The sequence below is a fragment of the Leucopleurus acutus genome (assembly GCF_964270905.1).
Source record: "Leucopleurus acutus genome assembly, chromosome: 2".
Classification (NCBI taxonomy): Eukaryota; Metazoa; Chordata; class Mammalia; order Artiodactyla; family Delphinidae; genus Leucopleurus; species Leucopleurus acutus.
Genome location: NC_139143.1, coordinates 165,881,501 through 165,895,729, shown reverse-complemented (window position 1 = coordinate 165,895,729; position 14,229 = coordinate 165,881,501). Strand labels below are relative to the sequence as shown.

The window sequence follows — 14,229 nt, the reverse complement described above, 5'->3', positions numbered from 1 at the left end:
GGTCGTTGAGAAAACGCCCAGAACGACCATCTCAAATGACTACAGGGCCAGGCAAGTCCCATGCATGAGGGAAGAGGCCGGGAGGGGTCAGTGCAAACTAGAGAGCAGATGCCTCATCAGAAGGGGACAGCTGTTCGTCACTCTAGCTATTGATGCCGCAGGGAATGTGGGCCCCGTGTTGCTAGAACTTCCAAGTTTTCAAGAGCGGCCCCCAATCAGCTTTTCATGTGGAATCTCCAGATATGTATATGTTGGCAATTAATTGAAATGTTTCTTTAAGCCCCATGAAGGCCAAACAAAACATTTGCCTCCAGGTCACCAGTCTGTACTCTCTGAAGTGTGCAAGGAGTTGGACCCAGTGCCCGCGCATAACAGAGAGTCAATAAACATTAATTCCCTTCTCTGCCCTGCTTATCGATTCTCTCAAAAGGAAAAAACAAAAGTCACTCCCGGCCGTTCCTCCCACTCTACCCCGATCGTCATCATCATCTCCACGCAGCCCTCACTGGCCAGCAGCCGCCAGGCCCCGTCCATCCACAGACCCTGGCAGGGCTCTGCGCCCCTCATCCAAGGTGCCTCCCCTCCCTGGGTCCCCCCATTCCTGGCCTTCTGGGCAGAAGGGAGCTCTCTGCTTGGGTCCAACCCTTCAAAGCCCCTGCCCTTTCACTGTCTAACTTATATTTCCAACAACCTTATAAAGTATTATTGACCCTAACATGCAAATGAGGAAAATGGGGTCCAGAGAGTGTACATCAGTCAACAGATACTTATCAAACACTTACCATGCACCAGGCTCTACTAAATGGCAAACCCAGGGTCACACAGAGTATTCTTGGTTGCGAGCGACAGAAACCTAAATTAAATAGACTCGGGCAGAGGGACCGTGCAGTGGGGAAACAACACAGGGTTCCAAAGATAAACGGAGCCGGAGATGCAAACATCTTCCAAGCACTCCCGTGCTCTTCATCTCTGCTTCCCGCTCTGTCCCAGGATCATTATCTCATCCAGCCAAGCAGCATTTCCAAACGGCAGGACACCAGCAGGTCCAGCGTTTATCATCAACGGACTCGTCCCTGCGCATATTCCAAAGTCCCAGGGAAGGACCCCTGGCAGATCAGCGTGGGTTACACTGTCATTTTGGGTTGATCAACTGACAAGGTAGGTGTGACAGATGAGCTCGGTTTGGGGCCAGCCTCACCCCTGGGCCAATCGACAGTCTACAGGAGAGCAAGCTTGTGAGGCTGGTTAGCCTAAGGATGGGGGAATCGCACAGGAAGTGAGGCTGCTGCTTGTTCAACAACAGATGTCTTAGTTTGGGCTCTCCCAAAAGGCAAGCCCGAGACACGGGTTTGCAAACAAGTTGCTTATTTGGGAGGTGATCCCAGGAAATATGGGCATGGGAATGGGGAGTGAGGCAGAAAGGAAAGGAAGCTGGTGAAGGTATGTAATTGAGTGAGTTTCTCTGGACAACTGAGCTCAGTCCTGCTGGGGATTGAACTCAGTCTGGGAAAGACTAGGACGTGGACCTCACAGTTATCTCAACCCAAGGGGGAGGAGCCTGGAGGAATCATGCCCTAACTTCCGTAAGGCATTGGCTGAAGGCTGCCCTCCGTGAGGCGGCAATTCCCTGGCACTTCCAGGCTGCCCCATTCACGGGCAGAGAGACCCCAGAAGCCCAGAGAGCCCCGGCCGGGCTAGTGGCAGGTGCCGGCCACTGGGCACTGAGCCCACCTCCTGTAAATCACCATGCTTTACATAGGTCCCCTCGACCACCAAAGCGGAACAGGCCAAGGAGACGTGGGCTGGGCTCTGACAGCACCTGCCACCTGTACTCACCGCCTGATGGAACAAAGTTTAAAACCCAGATCTGCCCAATTGTTTGCAATAAGCCATGTGGTCCCCACACTAGACCGTGACTGAGCAGAGGTGCTGAGCACCCAGGCCAGAGCCCACAGGGAGGTCCCTGGCCCTGGAATGCCAGCAGCAGAGAATGTGGTGGCCAGCGGCCAAAGCTGCAAGAACTGTACATCGGCCTCCCGACCCTCTGCAGAGGAGGCTGCGCAAGCTGCCCAGAGACAGCAGAGCCCCCGGTGATTTGGGCTATCGGTTCAGTCTTACCGTGGGCCTGGCTGGAGGGAGGGGGAGGTACGGAAGCATTGGGCCCCCAGCCTCAGGGACAGTGGGTCTCACTGCTGCCGTGACTCAGTCCGCCCAGAGCCACAGAAATAGTAGAGAGAGGCCAAGGGGCGAGGCCAGCTCCAGCCCCCTCGGGCTGAGCACAGGAGCATAGGCAGAACTGGGGGTGGGTCTAGGGCCCCAGGGGAACGGCGTGGCTATGTGCCCACCTGGGGCCCCAGGAAGATAAAATAAGAATGTTGGGAGTTCCCTGGTGGTCCAGTGGTTAAGACTCCGTGCTTCCACTGCAGGGGACACGGGTTCGATCCCTGGTCAGGGAACCAAGATCCCCCCACATGCTGCGCGGTGCAGCCAATATTATTAATTAATTAAAATCTAATATCTAAAAAAAAATAAAATAAAAAATAAGAATGTCCACCCAAGCAACCAGAGAGCTATAGCCTGCAGAGCAGGGAAGTAAAGGAATGGGGGCTGGCTGTGCCAGCCATGACCCACCATACTTTTCCTCTCCATCACTTTCCTCCACATCAGCCGTCACCCCCGGGTACAGGAATGACACTGAGTCTCAGAAAGAAAACTTGGCTTGGTCAAGGACATGCGGCCAGGGAGTAGAAGGGGACTTGAGCCCGGGTCTGTGCGGGCTCTGTCTGTCGCCCAGCTCTCTCCCCTTCCCAGCTCTGCTTCCTCTCTGCCGCGCCTGTCTCCCACCCTTCCTAGACTCCTGCCATCCCACAACTCCCCTCGTTCCGCAAAAGCATAGCCGTGAAGTCTCGCCAGGGATGGGAACTCACAACTCTTTCCAGGAGAAAGCAAAGCTTCTCCAGCAAAGGAACAGGCTGTCTGGCTAAAGCCAGCCCAGGCCTCACAGCAGACGCAGGTCAGCAGCAGAGGAAGCTCTCCCGGCGGCTGGGTCCGGCTCTTCCCCCAGAACCTACATGACGGGGTCTCCCCCACCCCCCTCTAGGCATCTGGAGGGAGGAATCCTATCTGCAGCATCTCGTGTCCTTCCAGTGACGGAGAAGGATTGGACTGCTCAGGCCCACACGGCTGTTTACCTCTCCCCACATTTCCCCTCAGCGGAGCTGAGACGGGCTCTCCCAAAGACATGTCCAAGTCATCGGGGACAGAAATCAGCGTCAGCTCAGTCTCACTCCCAGATAACGGTCCTGGCTGAGAATTACGGCAGCCAGCATTTGTTACATGTTTATTAGGTACCAGGTCTATATATTTTACATATTCTTATTCATCTGAGCCTTACAACGATCCTATGAGGTAGGTTCTAGCGTAGTCCCTATGTTCCATGTGAAACTGAGGCCCAGAGAGGCTAAAAACTTGTGCACGGCTGCACAGCCGGTAAGCAGGATTGCTGGGGTGGGAATTCAGGCAGCCAAGCTCCAGAGCCCAGGCTCTCAAAACAGTTTCACTTCAGTACCCTTGTGCCCAAGGATTTGGCAGTGCTCTTGGCTTTTTTACTTTCGATAAACAGAATCATTCATCCATTCATCTTCGAATACTCATAAAGCACCTACTACGTGCCAGGTGCTGTGCCAGATGGTGGAGATGGAGCAGCGAGCATGATTCCCATGGCCTAACCTCTGGGCCTGGTCTTCTTGAAGATTACAGTCTAAAGGAGGAGAGGACATTAAACACACAAGCACACCCATAACTCTAGGAATGCAGTTGTGAAAGGGATACAAAGGAGAAGCACATGCAAAGAGAATAGATAACAAAGAACCTGACCTAGTTTCAGGGGTTAAGAATGGCTTTCCTGAAAGTGACATTTAAATTGATATCCAGAGGGACTTCCCTGGTGGCGCAGTGGTTAAGAATCCGCCTGCCAATGCAGGACACGTGGGCTCAAGCCCTGGTCCGGGGAGATCCCACATGCTGCAGAGCAACTAAGCCCGTGAGACACATCTACGGAGCCCGCACGCCTAGAGCCCGTGCTCCACAGCAAGAGAAGCCACCGCAATGAGAAGCCTGCGCACCACAACGAAGAGTAGCCCCTGCTCGCCTCAGCTAGAGAAAGCCCATGTGCAGCAATGAAGGCCCAATGCAGCCAAAAATAAATAAATAAATTTATTTTTAAAATAATAATAAAAAAATAAATTGATATCTGGAACTTGATGGTAGCTAGCTCAAAGAAAATGAGGAAAGAGCATTGAGTCATGTGCAAAGGCCCTGAGGTGGGAAAGAGACTCCTCCATTCTAGAAAGTGAAAGAAGGCCACTGTGCTGGAGCACAAACACGGAAGGGAAGAGACTGGGAACAAAGGCTGGCAGAGGCCAGGTCATGCAGGACTTTATAGGACATATTAGCAACCGGAGTTTTTTTTCAAGACAATGGGGGGCCTCTGAAAGACCCGGAACAGATTGTTTTAATATGATTTGTGTTTTCCAAAGATGACTCTGCTTGTATGGACAACTGCTTAGAGAGGGGCAAGGTGAGAGCAGGGAGTGTTACATACAGGATGCGCGTAGAGCATTTGACATGGTTTCTGGCACAGGGGAGGCGCCCGGTGACGAAGCTGATACTATTACCCCATTGTCCAGCCTTCCCACCTCTCCTGAGAACAGTGAACGGACACCACCTTGGCCTCACAGGCCAACCTAGCTTGTTCGTCCAAGACCAAAAGTTTACTTGCCTTTGGGAACAGTAGTTTTGATGGGTAACTGGTGGGGTATCGGGCCCTGATGCCTGTGCTGTCCTCTGCCCTCTGCATTCAGAAGGGAGCCTGGGGGGACGGCTAGTCTCCAGAAAAGACTCCAACTCTCACCCACCCCACACCCATTAACAGAGAGAACAGGCAGGGCTCAGCCTGAGCCAGAAGAACATGTTGGAGGCGGTGACAAGAGCCAGGAGTGCCTGGGCTGAAAACTGGGGGGACAGACACAGCCCAGTAGAGGCTAGGGAACCAGGAAAGAGCAGAGTGGGGAAGGGATAGGGTGGCAGATATAAAACAAGATCTAACTGCAGGTCAGATGGCTCTCCAGCAGCTCCTTTGATGTGTCTGTTCCCATCTCCCCAGAAGAAGCGAACCCTTCTCCAGCTCTGATCCCCCGCCTTTCTACCTCGCTTGTCAGCTTCCTGAAAACGTGCCACCCACCGCTCTCTGGCTTCTGTCCCCATCACTCTGCAGAAATCACTCGAGCAAAAGTCCCCAGGGACCTGACCGGCCTCTCTACCGCTGGGTTTCCTCCCCTGCCCGCCCTGGTTTCCCTGTCCCTTACTGTGCTTTCTCCTCCACAAGCATCTTTCTTGCCTGCTTCCTAGACATCAGTGCTCCCCCGAGCTCTGCCTGGACCATCTTCTCTTCTCACTCCGCACACTCTCCCAAAGTCACCTCGTCCACTCCGACAGCGGCTCCCACCACCCCCTTGGGGCTGAGAACCCCCAAAGTACATGCCCAGCTGTTGCTGCCAGCTGCTGGCTACGGACAATCCACACAGCTGTCCTCCACACTCTCCCATTCAGCACAAGGAGCATTGAACTAACTCCCAAACATCTGGGAAGAACTCCCCCTCACCTGCCCCTCCGCTCCCCCCCAAGCAACCTGCTCTCCTCCCGTATTCCTTCCTTCCATCAGGAGACCCACCACCTGCCAAATCACCAAAACTAGCAAACTGGGTGCCCTCCTGGGTCTTCTTCCTGCCTCCTTCCCTGCATCCACTCAGAGTCCAAACACTGCCAGTTGTATCTGACAGCTATTTCCCAAATCCACCCCTCTGGCTCATCTCTTCCCCAAATCATTGCAGTAATTTTTTTACTGGTCTCGCACGCCTCTTCCTTCGAAGAGCGGGAGCTTTCTAAACATACCATCAATCCTCATTATTCACAGATTCCATATGGGTGAGTTTGTCTAGTCACTAAAATTTATTTGTTTAACCCCAAAATCAATACTTGCAGTGCTTTCGCTGTCATCCGTGGACACGCACAGAGCAGCAAAACACTTGAGTCACTGATGTGCACATTCCCAGCTGAGGTTGAACAAGGGGTTGCTTGGTCTTCTTGTTTCAGCTGATACTGTAAACAAATGCCCCACTGGAGGTTGCTTTAGTACCCCTTTTTTGCATTTTTGTGTTTGTGGAAGGTGATTCTGCTGTTTAAACTGGCCCCCAAGCGTAGCACTGAAGTACTGTCTGGTATTCCCAAGCATAGGAAGGTTGTGATGGGCCTTAGGGAGAAAATACATGTTAGATGAGCTTTGTTCAGGGGGACTTCCCTGGCAGTCCAGTGGTTAAGACTCCTTGCTTCCACGGCAGGGGGCACGGGTTCAATCCCTGGATCCCTGAGATCCCACATGCCGGGGCCAAAACAAAAGAGGATAGAAAGGTGAGCTTCGTTCAGGAGTAAGTAATAGCGCTGTTGGCCATTGAGTTCAACATTAATGATTCAACACTATATATAATTAAGGTGTCTTTCAAGAGAAACACACGTAGAACAAGGTTACGTATTGATCAGTTGATGAAAATGCTGTAACCAGAGGCTCGCAGGAACCGAACCCTGTATTTCCCCTACTGGCAAAGTTTCAAGATTTGCTAATTCAGTGTTTGTGGTGACTTACAGAACGTAATTACCATGAAGAATGAGAATTGACTGTACCAATCTGACCACATAGCCTCCTTCCTTCCCCCAGGTCTCCCTCTGCACACAAGATCAATCCAAGCCCCTTAACCCAGTGTTCCAGATCTTTCACGGTCCAGAATGTCCTTGCTTCTTAGTGCCCCCACTGCTGCCTCCTCCAGCCCACTCTCCAAAGCTCTTCCATCATCCTTCACTGCACACTCTATGCCCTCTGCCTCAAAGGCCTGTCCTCCTCATCTCCTCTTGGTGAACTCCTACACATCCTTCAAGACCCAGCTTAAATGTCACTTTGTCTGGGTCTCCCTCTGGCAGAACTTGACACTCCCCTCTCTGTTATATGTCTCTTATAGCTCTTCTCACAACGTTGTACCCGATCCATTCATGTGTCTCCTCTCTCCTGTACTTGGCAATCATCTGGAGGAAGAACGTGGAGGGGGACAGATATGTGTGACTCTCTTTGCAGGGTGTGTATATTTCATACATCGTTCATTCCAAAAACGTAAACAGAGGCCTAACGTGGTACCTAACAGGCCCCATACTAGGCACTCAGGGCCCAGCACTGCCCCACAAGTGTGTAGCATCATGCCCACAGTGTGGCCTGGGTGTAAGAGTGTGTGCATGTGGGATGTGCCACGCTCGCTGTAGACCTGAGGTGTTTGTGGCTCTTGGACACACCGTCCATTGAATTCAGGCCCCATGTGACCTGCTGATAAAGGGCATCTTAGAAGCTAATTAGACCAACAGGCTGCGACCAGGCACTAATGAGAAACCCTCCCGGGGCACCTCCTGCCTGCCCTCCCCACTCCCCAACCGTCACTGCCTGACCCGGGTTTTGCCTTTTTAACCCAAAGACATCATCCATCCACATGAGATTTCCTCTGGCGAGTAGTCTGTCTCCCCCTCCTTTCTCTGCCTTCCTTACATCTCAGAGAGAAGAGATGAACACGGAAGGGGGGAGGAAGTCATTTTGGGTACCCACCACGTGCCAGGTGTGTGCGGGCAGTTCACATACATCAGAGGCAGTGGTAGAAAGCGCTTCCTTTGTGCCGGGCACTGTTCTGGCACTGTGTCTCTATTGGCTGGGCTAATCTGTGCGCCAACCCTACGAGGTAGGCAATGCTATTGTCCCACTGCACAGATAGGAAACTGGCACCACATGGAGAGGAAGAGGCAGAGCCGGATTCAGGCCACGCAGCCTGCACTCAGGCACCGCCCTGCATCGCTCTCACTGTCCTCACAGGACACCCCTCACGGGCACAGAATGTCTCATTGTACATCCGAGAAACAGGGAAAGTCCCCAGATCTGAAGGAACCAGAGGTGAGATTCAAATCCAGGGCTGTGAGATTCCAGATGCAGGGGTGTGGGCCCAGACGTAGGGGTGTATGAGCTCCAGATGCAGACCTCCCCTGCCTTAAGGCAGCTCCTTCTTCTGCCTGACCCGTTAGACAGGGAGGCACCTGCTCTGGACAGGACTCATCCACTCCAAGGGACCCCAAGTCCCTTCTGCTGGAACTTACCCTCAACGTCCTTCTTACATCTCTGTGTCTCTAGGACCCTATCTGTGTGCCTGCCCCAGGCTGGGAGACCCTGACAACCTCTTCTGCTCCTCTCTTTATCTGTGTAGCCCAGCCCCAAACACAGCACCTGGCACACAGCCGTGTCTCAGCAATGATTCTTGAATTCAAAACACGGGCTGATGGAAGGGCTAGTGTGTCTGGTATGGGGGTAGGGGGCAGCCCCTCGGGGTCGGGGTAGACAGTGAGGGGCAGTCAGCCATGAAAGGGTTGGGGAGGAGCTTGGTGTACGTGTTCGGGGAGGAGTGGGGCTGTGTGTGCAGGGGAGAGGGTGGCTTTCCGTACAGCGCCTCAGATACTCAGTGTTGGGGTGCAAAGACTGAACTAGATTCCAGCAGCAATGGGAAGCTGGGCCCAGAAACTGTTCCATGAGCTCTTCGCCATCATGAGAGGCTATGCAGCTGGTACTAGACTTAGCAACTGGTAATTAAGGTCAAGCTGGTGAGTTCCTGGGGGTCAGGGGCTGATCCGTGTTATGTTGCACTCACGACAAGCCCCTAAAAATGTCCGTTCATGGGAACTGATTTGCTCATTCAACAGGCGGGTCCCTGGAGCAAATTCAATTAAAATCAACTATTCCAATACAATCTGATGAGAGTGTGGAGGCTGAAGGCAGTGGAAGCCCCGAGATGGGGCCCTAAGCCACCTGGGGCTGCACAGTCAGGGAAGGCTTCTTGGAGGAGTAGGCCAGGTGAGGAGACAGGTGAAGGAAGGGCATCCAGGTGGGGACTATTGATGGGCAAAAGCATTTGGGCTGGAGAGAGAATTTGGGACTCATGGCATTTCCAAAGGTAACTGAAGCTGTGAGAACAGAAGTCCACTGAGCAGCAACTAGACAGGGAGGAGAGTCGGGAGCGGCCCATAGAGTCCCAAGAAGTGGCAGTGGGAATTTCTGGAAAGGATAAGAAGCCAGGTCAGGCCTCGGCTTCTTCCACACAAGGCCAGGGATGGGAAGACAAGCGGGGACTCAGAGTGGACCTGTGGTTGTCCCCAAAAGGATGCCAGGATTTGGGGCCCAGCCCCTGGGAGAAGGGAAACCCTAAATTTCCTTGGCCTCATCAGAGACAGTCTGGGGAGGCTGGGGCCCAGCCAGTGGCAGTGCCTGGCGCAGCTCCTCCTCCTGGCCGGCGGCACACCCAGGCTGCCTGCCGAAATGTGCAGGCTCTGTCCTAGGAACGGGCTTCCCCAGACAGACACTCTCCCTGGTTCTGACATGAGTTCCCGCTGCCTGCTGAGTTCGACGGCTGGCAGCCAGGAGCCGGTACCCAGAGAGCCCTGAGGAGTAGCCACTCAGGTAAGGCCATCTGTGTCCAGATGTGCTCTGCCCCTCAGCACACCTGGAAGGGGGAGACTTCTCTGGTGGAGTGTCGGGGGAGTGGCCTGAACACAAGGCCGCCCTGCGTCCTGATGGTGGAGGAATGAAGATGGGCCCCCCCCTCCTCTGCTCTGAGTTTTTCCCCTTTCTCCCCAGCTGAGCAGAGGTGGGAGCCAGGGACTGAGTGGGAGAGGGGCTCCCAGAGGGGCCAGGAGCTAAGCAGATGGGGCAGCTCTGCCTGGGCCTGCAAAACGCCGCCAACCCCAGGTTGGGCTGGGCGGAGCGCCCCGGACTAGAGCCTCCTTGGGTGTTCCCTGAGAAGCTGCCAGGAGTTCCACCCACCTTAAGGACTGAGCAAAGACAAGCTGATGATTCAGAGCCAGGGCCCACATTCTTATGTAGACAGGACAGTGGAGAGACAGGGCAGGGAGCAGAGTCACCCCCAGCCTCCCCTACTGGGGATTCACCTGGTGGAGGAGGGAGTGGACACAGCAGGCAGCTTCCCGAAACCCAAGGAAAGGGGCCCAGGCCCAGAGTGTGGGCTCTGAAGCCAGCCTGCCTGGGTTCAAATCCCAGCTCTGCCGCTTACCAGCTGTGTAACTATGAGCAAACCTCTCTGTGCTCCACTTTCCTCATCTGTAAATTGGGAATAAAACATATACCCTTTTATACAGTTGCTGTATTGATTCGTGCAAAGTGCTCAGAATAGTGCTGGCGCTGCATAAACACCCGATAAATGCTGGCTTTTATCACTACCCTGCCCATCTGCAGTGGATCACACAGCTGGTGGAGGGGGCGGCGGGGGCAGGACAGCACAGTCACCTTTGGCCTAGACCAGCACTAACCCCTTAGAGCAACAGGCTGTGCAGACAGGCTCCCTGAGGTCCCAGGGAGCCCAGTAGGGTAAGACCACCGTGCACAGGTCTCAGTGGACCCCCCCCCCAGGAGCCAGACAGAGGAATTCCAAGAGAGGTCGTGGGCGCCCCTCACCCTGAACCATAGTCACATTCCCTAATTGGAGGTAAATCTGATTCCTTTGTGTTCATCACACCAAACTCGCCAGCAGAACTGACCAGAGCAGGATTTCCCATTTCGGTGTCTTGACAAGGCTGTTCTACAAGATGACAAAAAAGGGTTCTACAGTCAAAGGAGTTGGTGCAATGCTGCATATTCTGTCCTCCTTTGGGAGGTTCATAATGTGAATTTATTAGCATGGTCAAGTAAAGGGACCTATTTAACTGTGCTCTGAACATAGTGCTTGACTACTTTTCTTGAACACAGAAGAGAATCCTTTTCTCTTGCTGCTTCTGTTGCCAGCCTATTGAGCAGGGTTCCATGGAACACCAGTTTGGGAAGCACAGGAATACCAGGCTACTCTACGAAGCCTATTGTATCAATATCAAGAGAATCATCGCTTTTGTTTCAGCTGCATTGCCATTGGCCTTGCTTCAAGTGAGCCGCACGTGAGCAGGACACTGCCTGGATATTTATGGTGTTACACCAGACGGGAGTTTGGGGACAAGGTTCCAGCCTCCTCTCTAGCCCCATCCCCCAAACCAAGTAAAAGGCAAAGAGCGGGTTCCCCTTGGGAAGAAGCTGTGTAAGGGGAGACAGCCTAGCTCAGAAAGGAAAGGAGAAGTCATCCCCAGGTCTGACTCGCTGAGGAGGAGGGCCATGGTTGGGAGAGAGAGGGAAGTCAGCATGTCCCAACTCCTTAAGACCTGGGTGGACGAGTGGCTCCCCGGACCCGCCTTCACCCACTGCTATGGGGAAGAGTTGGGTTCTGGGCTGAATGACCTGTGCTCAAGGCCCAGCTCTGCACCTAATCGTGTGTGACCCTGCACAACCCCTCTGAACCTCAGTTTCCCTCAGCTGTAAAGGGGACGATAATAGAACCTAGCTCCGCCGTGGCTGGGAGGATCCAATCCAGTGACACTGTCCTATAAGGTGCTGAGCGTGAGCGTTCTATAAACTTAGGAAATGACAGTCATCCTCTCCCTGCAGTAGCAGCCGACGCCCGGGGCCACCATGAACTGGGGGATCTTCGAGGGGCTCCTGAGCGGGGTCAACAAGTACTCCACAGCCTTCGGGCGCATCTGGCTGTCCCTGGTCTTCATCTTCCGCATACTGGTGTACCTGGTGACGGCCGAGCGCTTGTGGAGTGATGACCACAAGGACTTCGACTGTGACACCCGCCAGCCGGGCTGCTCCAACGTCTGCTTCGACGAGTTCTTCCCCGTGTCCCACGTGCGCCTCTGGGCCCTGCAGCTCATCCTGGTCACGTGCCCCTCGTTGCTCGTGGTCATGCACGTGGCCTACCGCGAGGCCCAGGAGAAGAAGCACCAAGAGGCAGCAGGGAAGAACGGCGGGCGCCTCTACCCGGACCCCGGCAAGAAGTGGGGCGGGCTCTGGTGGACGTACGTCTGCAGCCTGGTGTTCAAGGCCGGCATGGATGCCGCCTTCCTCTACGTGTTCCACTCGTTCTACCCCAAATACACCCTCCCTCGCGTGGTCAGGTGCCACGTGGCTCCGTGTCCCAATACAGTGGACTGCTTCATCTCCAAGCCCACGGAGAAGAACATCTTCACTCTCTTCATGGTGATCATGGCCATCGTTTGCATCGTGCTCAACCTGGTGGAGCTGGCCTACCTGGTGAACAAGAGGTACCGGGAGTGCCTGCTGGTGAGGAAAGCCCGGGCCACGGGCCAGGGCCACCGCCGGAACTGGGCCACCGCTTCCTCCAAACAGGATGACCTCCGCTTGGGCGACCTCACCTTTCTGGGCTCAGACGCTCCCCCTCCTCTCTCACCAGACCACCCTCGAGACCACATGAATAAAACCATCCTGTGAGGGGCTGCCTGGTCAGGCCTGGGTTGGAAGGACCCGGCAGCCAAGGTGCAGCCTTGGGGGTGGGAGCACTGTGCAGGGAGTGGGGACAGGCAAGAGGGAGTGTCCGACGACCTGGGTTCAGATCCCTTTTCCCCAGCTCCTGCCACCTACCCCAGCTGTGTGGCCTTGGGCAAGTTACCCCTCGGAGCTGAACCTCGGCTTCCTTTTGTGTACAACGGAGATGATGAGGCACCCCCCAACAGGGCTGCCGCTGTGAGGAGGGGCTTAATACGAGAATGGATGTGCACATGCCTTCAGTGTGTGGTGCCCATGGTCAGGGCTTAATAAAAGTCAATTCATTCACTGATTCAAGGTGACCTTTGATCCTTCGACCTTTGCGAGCCTTATCAGGTCATGGGGTCAACATCTCTGCCCCTGCAAAGGGCTGCACTTGATCTAGCCAGGTAAGAGCGCCCCCAGCACTCCTGTGGGTGTCATGCCCCTTGCTCATGCTCAAGTCTAGCCTTTATCCCCAGTTGCAGTTTTAGGCCTGTGGGTTGTCTGCAAAGAGAATGGAGCTTAATTACATGGGGAACCGCGTGTCTCGGTGGAAAGTTAATGGACTTTTGAGTCATAACACTTGCATTTGAACACAAGTTCCAGTGGAACTGTGAGAAAGCGACTACAGCTCCTCTCCAAAATGGGTTAACAATACTGAGCTGGTGGGGTCGTGAGTCTGGATGAGCTCACGACTGCGGATGGGGTTAGCCGGTTGTGAAAAGGCCACATAAGCATTAGTCACTGGTGTTAGGAAGTGCTCTATAAATGCTTGTGGGAAATGAGGCAAAGGAGCCCCTCCCTGGCTGCACATTAACGTTCACTGTTCCAGGCCCAAGGCCTCTCTGCAGCCCCCACTGGGTCACACTCCGACTTCCCTGGAAACCCAGGCCCATAGAGGCTGGACAGGGAGGCTGTGCATTTCATGCTGCGACCTGCATTCCTTGTCTCCACCAGGGCAGCGGTGCCCTTGTCCAGAGAAACCATAGGCAGGCCCTCCCACCTCCTACACAACTCACCAGCAGCCCAAGCTCTAGTCCCCAGAAATGTCCTGCCAGGGTAGAATGCAATCCTGGATTGGATCATAGATCCATAGATGTCAGCTGCTGAGGGCCTCAGAACCAGGCTTCCAGAGAAAAGGTAGGAGAGAGGCCTGGGGACAGGGGGACGGGGGCAATAGGGCAATGGGAGGGGGACAGGGACAATGCCATCTGGTGCCAACCAGGTCCCGAACACGAGGCTACCAGGCTCCTGCGCCTGCTCGGGCAGTGTCCCTGCCAGCACGGGGAGCCAGACCCAGCCATGCCTGGCCAAGCTGCAGAGAAGGCGTGGGCCAGGGGAGAAGAGACACAGGTGTTTGCTCTGAACGTGTGCCCAGCAAGCCCGCCCGCCTACCTGCCTGCCCACCCGATCGCTCTCATTTGGTTCACTGGCTCAGAAAGCTCCCCCAGCAGGGGAGTGAGGAACAAAAGCTGCCTCCAGGAGGCCCTCAGGCAGATGGGCAGACAGACCGGCCCAGGGACTGGAGACTGGCTGCTAGACCCAAGAAAGGTGAGGACCAAATCGGGAAGGAGGCTGGGCTGGGAGGCAGGGATGGGCTGACGATCCCCAGGGGACCTCGGGCTGTGGGCCAGACTTCAGGGAGGAGTAGGGGGCACAGAGGATCTCTGGAGAAACCCCAGGGAAGCCCCAAGGAGGGGAACGAATGTCCTGCCAGACCAAAGGGAGGACAG

The 14,229-nt window shown here is 54.6% G+C and overlaps 1 protein-coding gene across 1 annotated transcript; it reads left to right on the top strand.

The window, feature by feature from the left end:
- Positions 1–1,028: 1,028 nt before the first annotated feature.
- Positions 1,029–12,746, top strand: GJB5 (gap junction protein beta 5). The gene is made up of 2 exons (XM_082833595.1): positions 1,029–1,158; positions 11,615–12,746. Exon 2 carries the CDS (start codon positions 11,639–11,641, stop codon positions 12,458–12,460), a length of 822 nt encoding a protein of 273 aa, XP_082689721.1. The 5' UTR covers positions 1,029–1,158; positions 11,615–11,638; the 3' UTR covers positions 12,461–12,746.
- Positions 12,747–14,229: the final 1,483 nt, after the last annotated feature.

What these genes read in the sequence shown, in the direction of transcription:
- GJB5 (XM_082833595.1), top strand. Translation starts at nt 11,639, where the DNA reads ATGAACTGGGGGATCTTCGAGGGGCTCCTGAGCGGGGTCAACAAGTAC.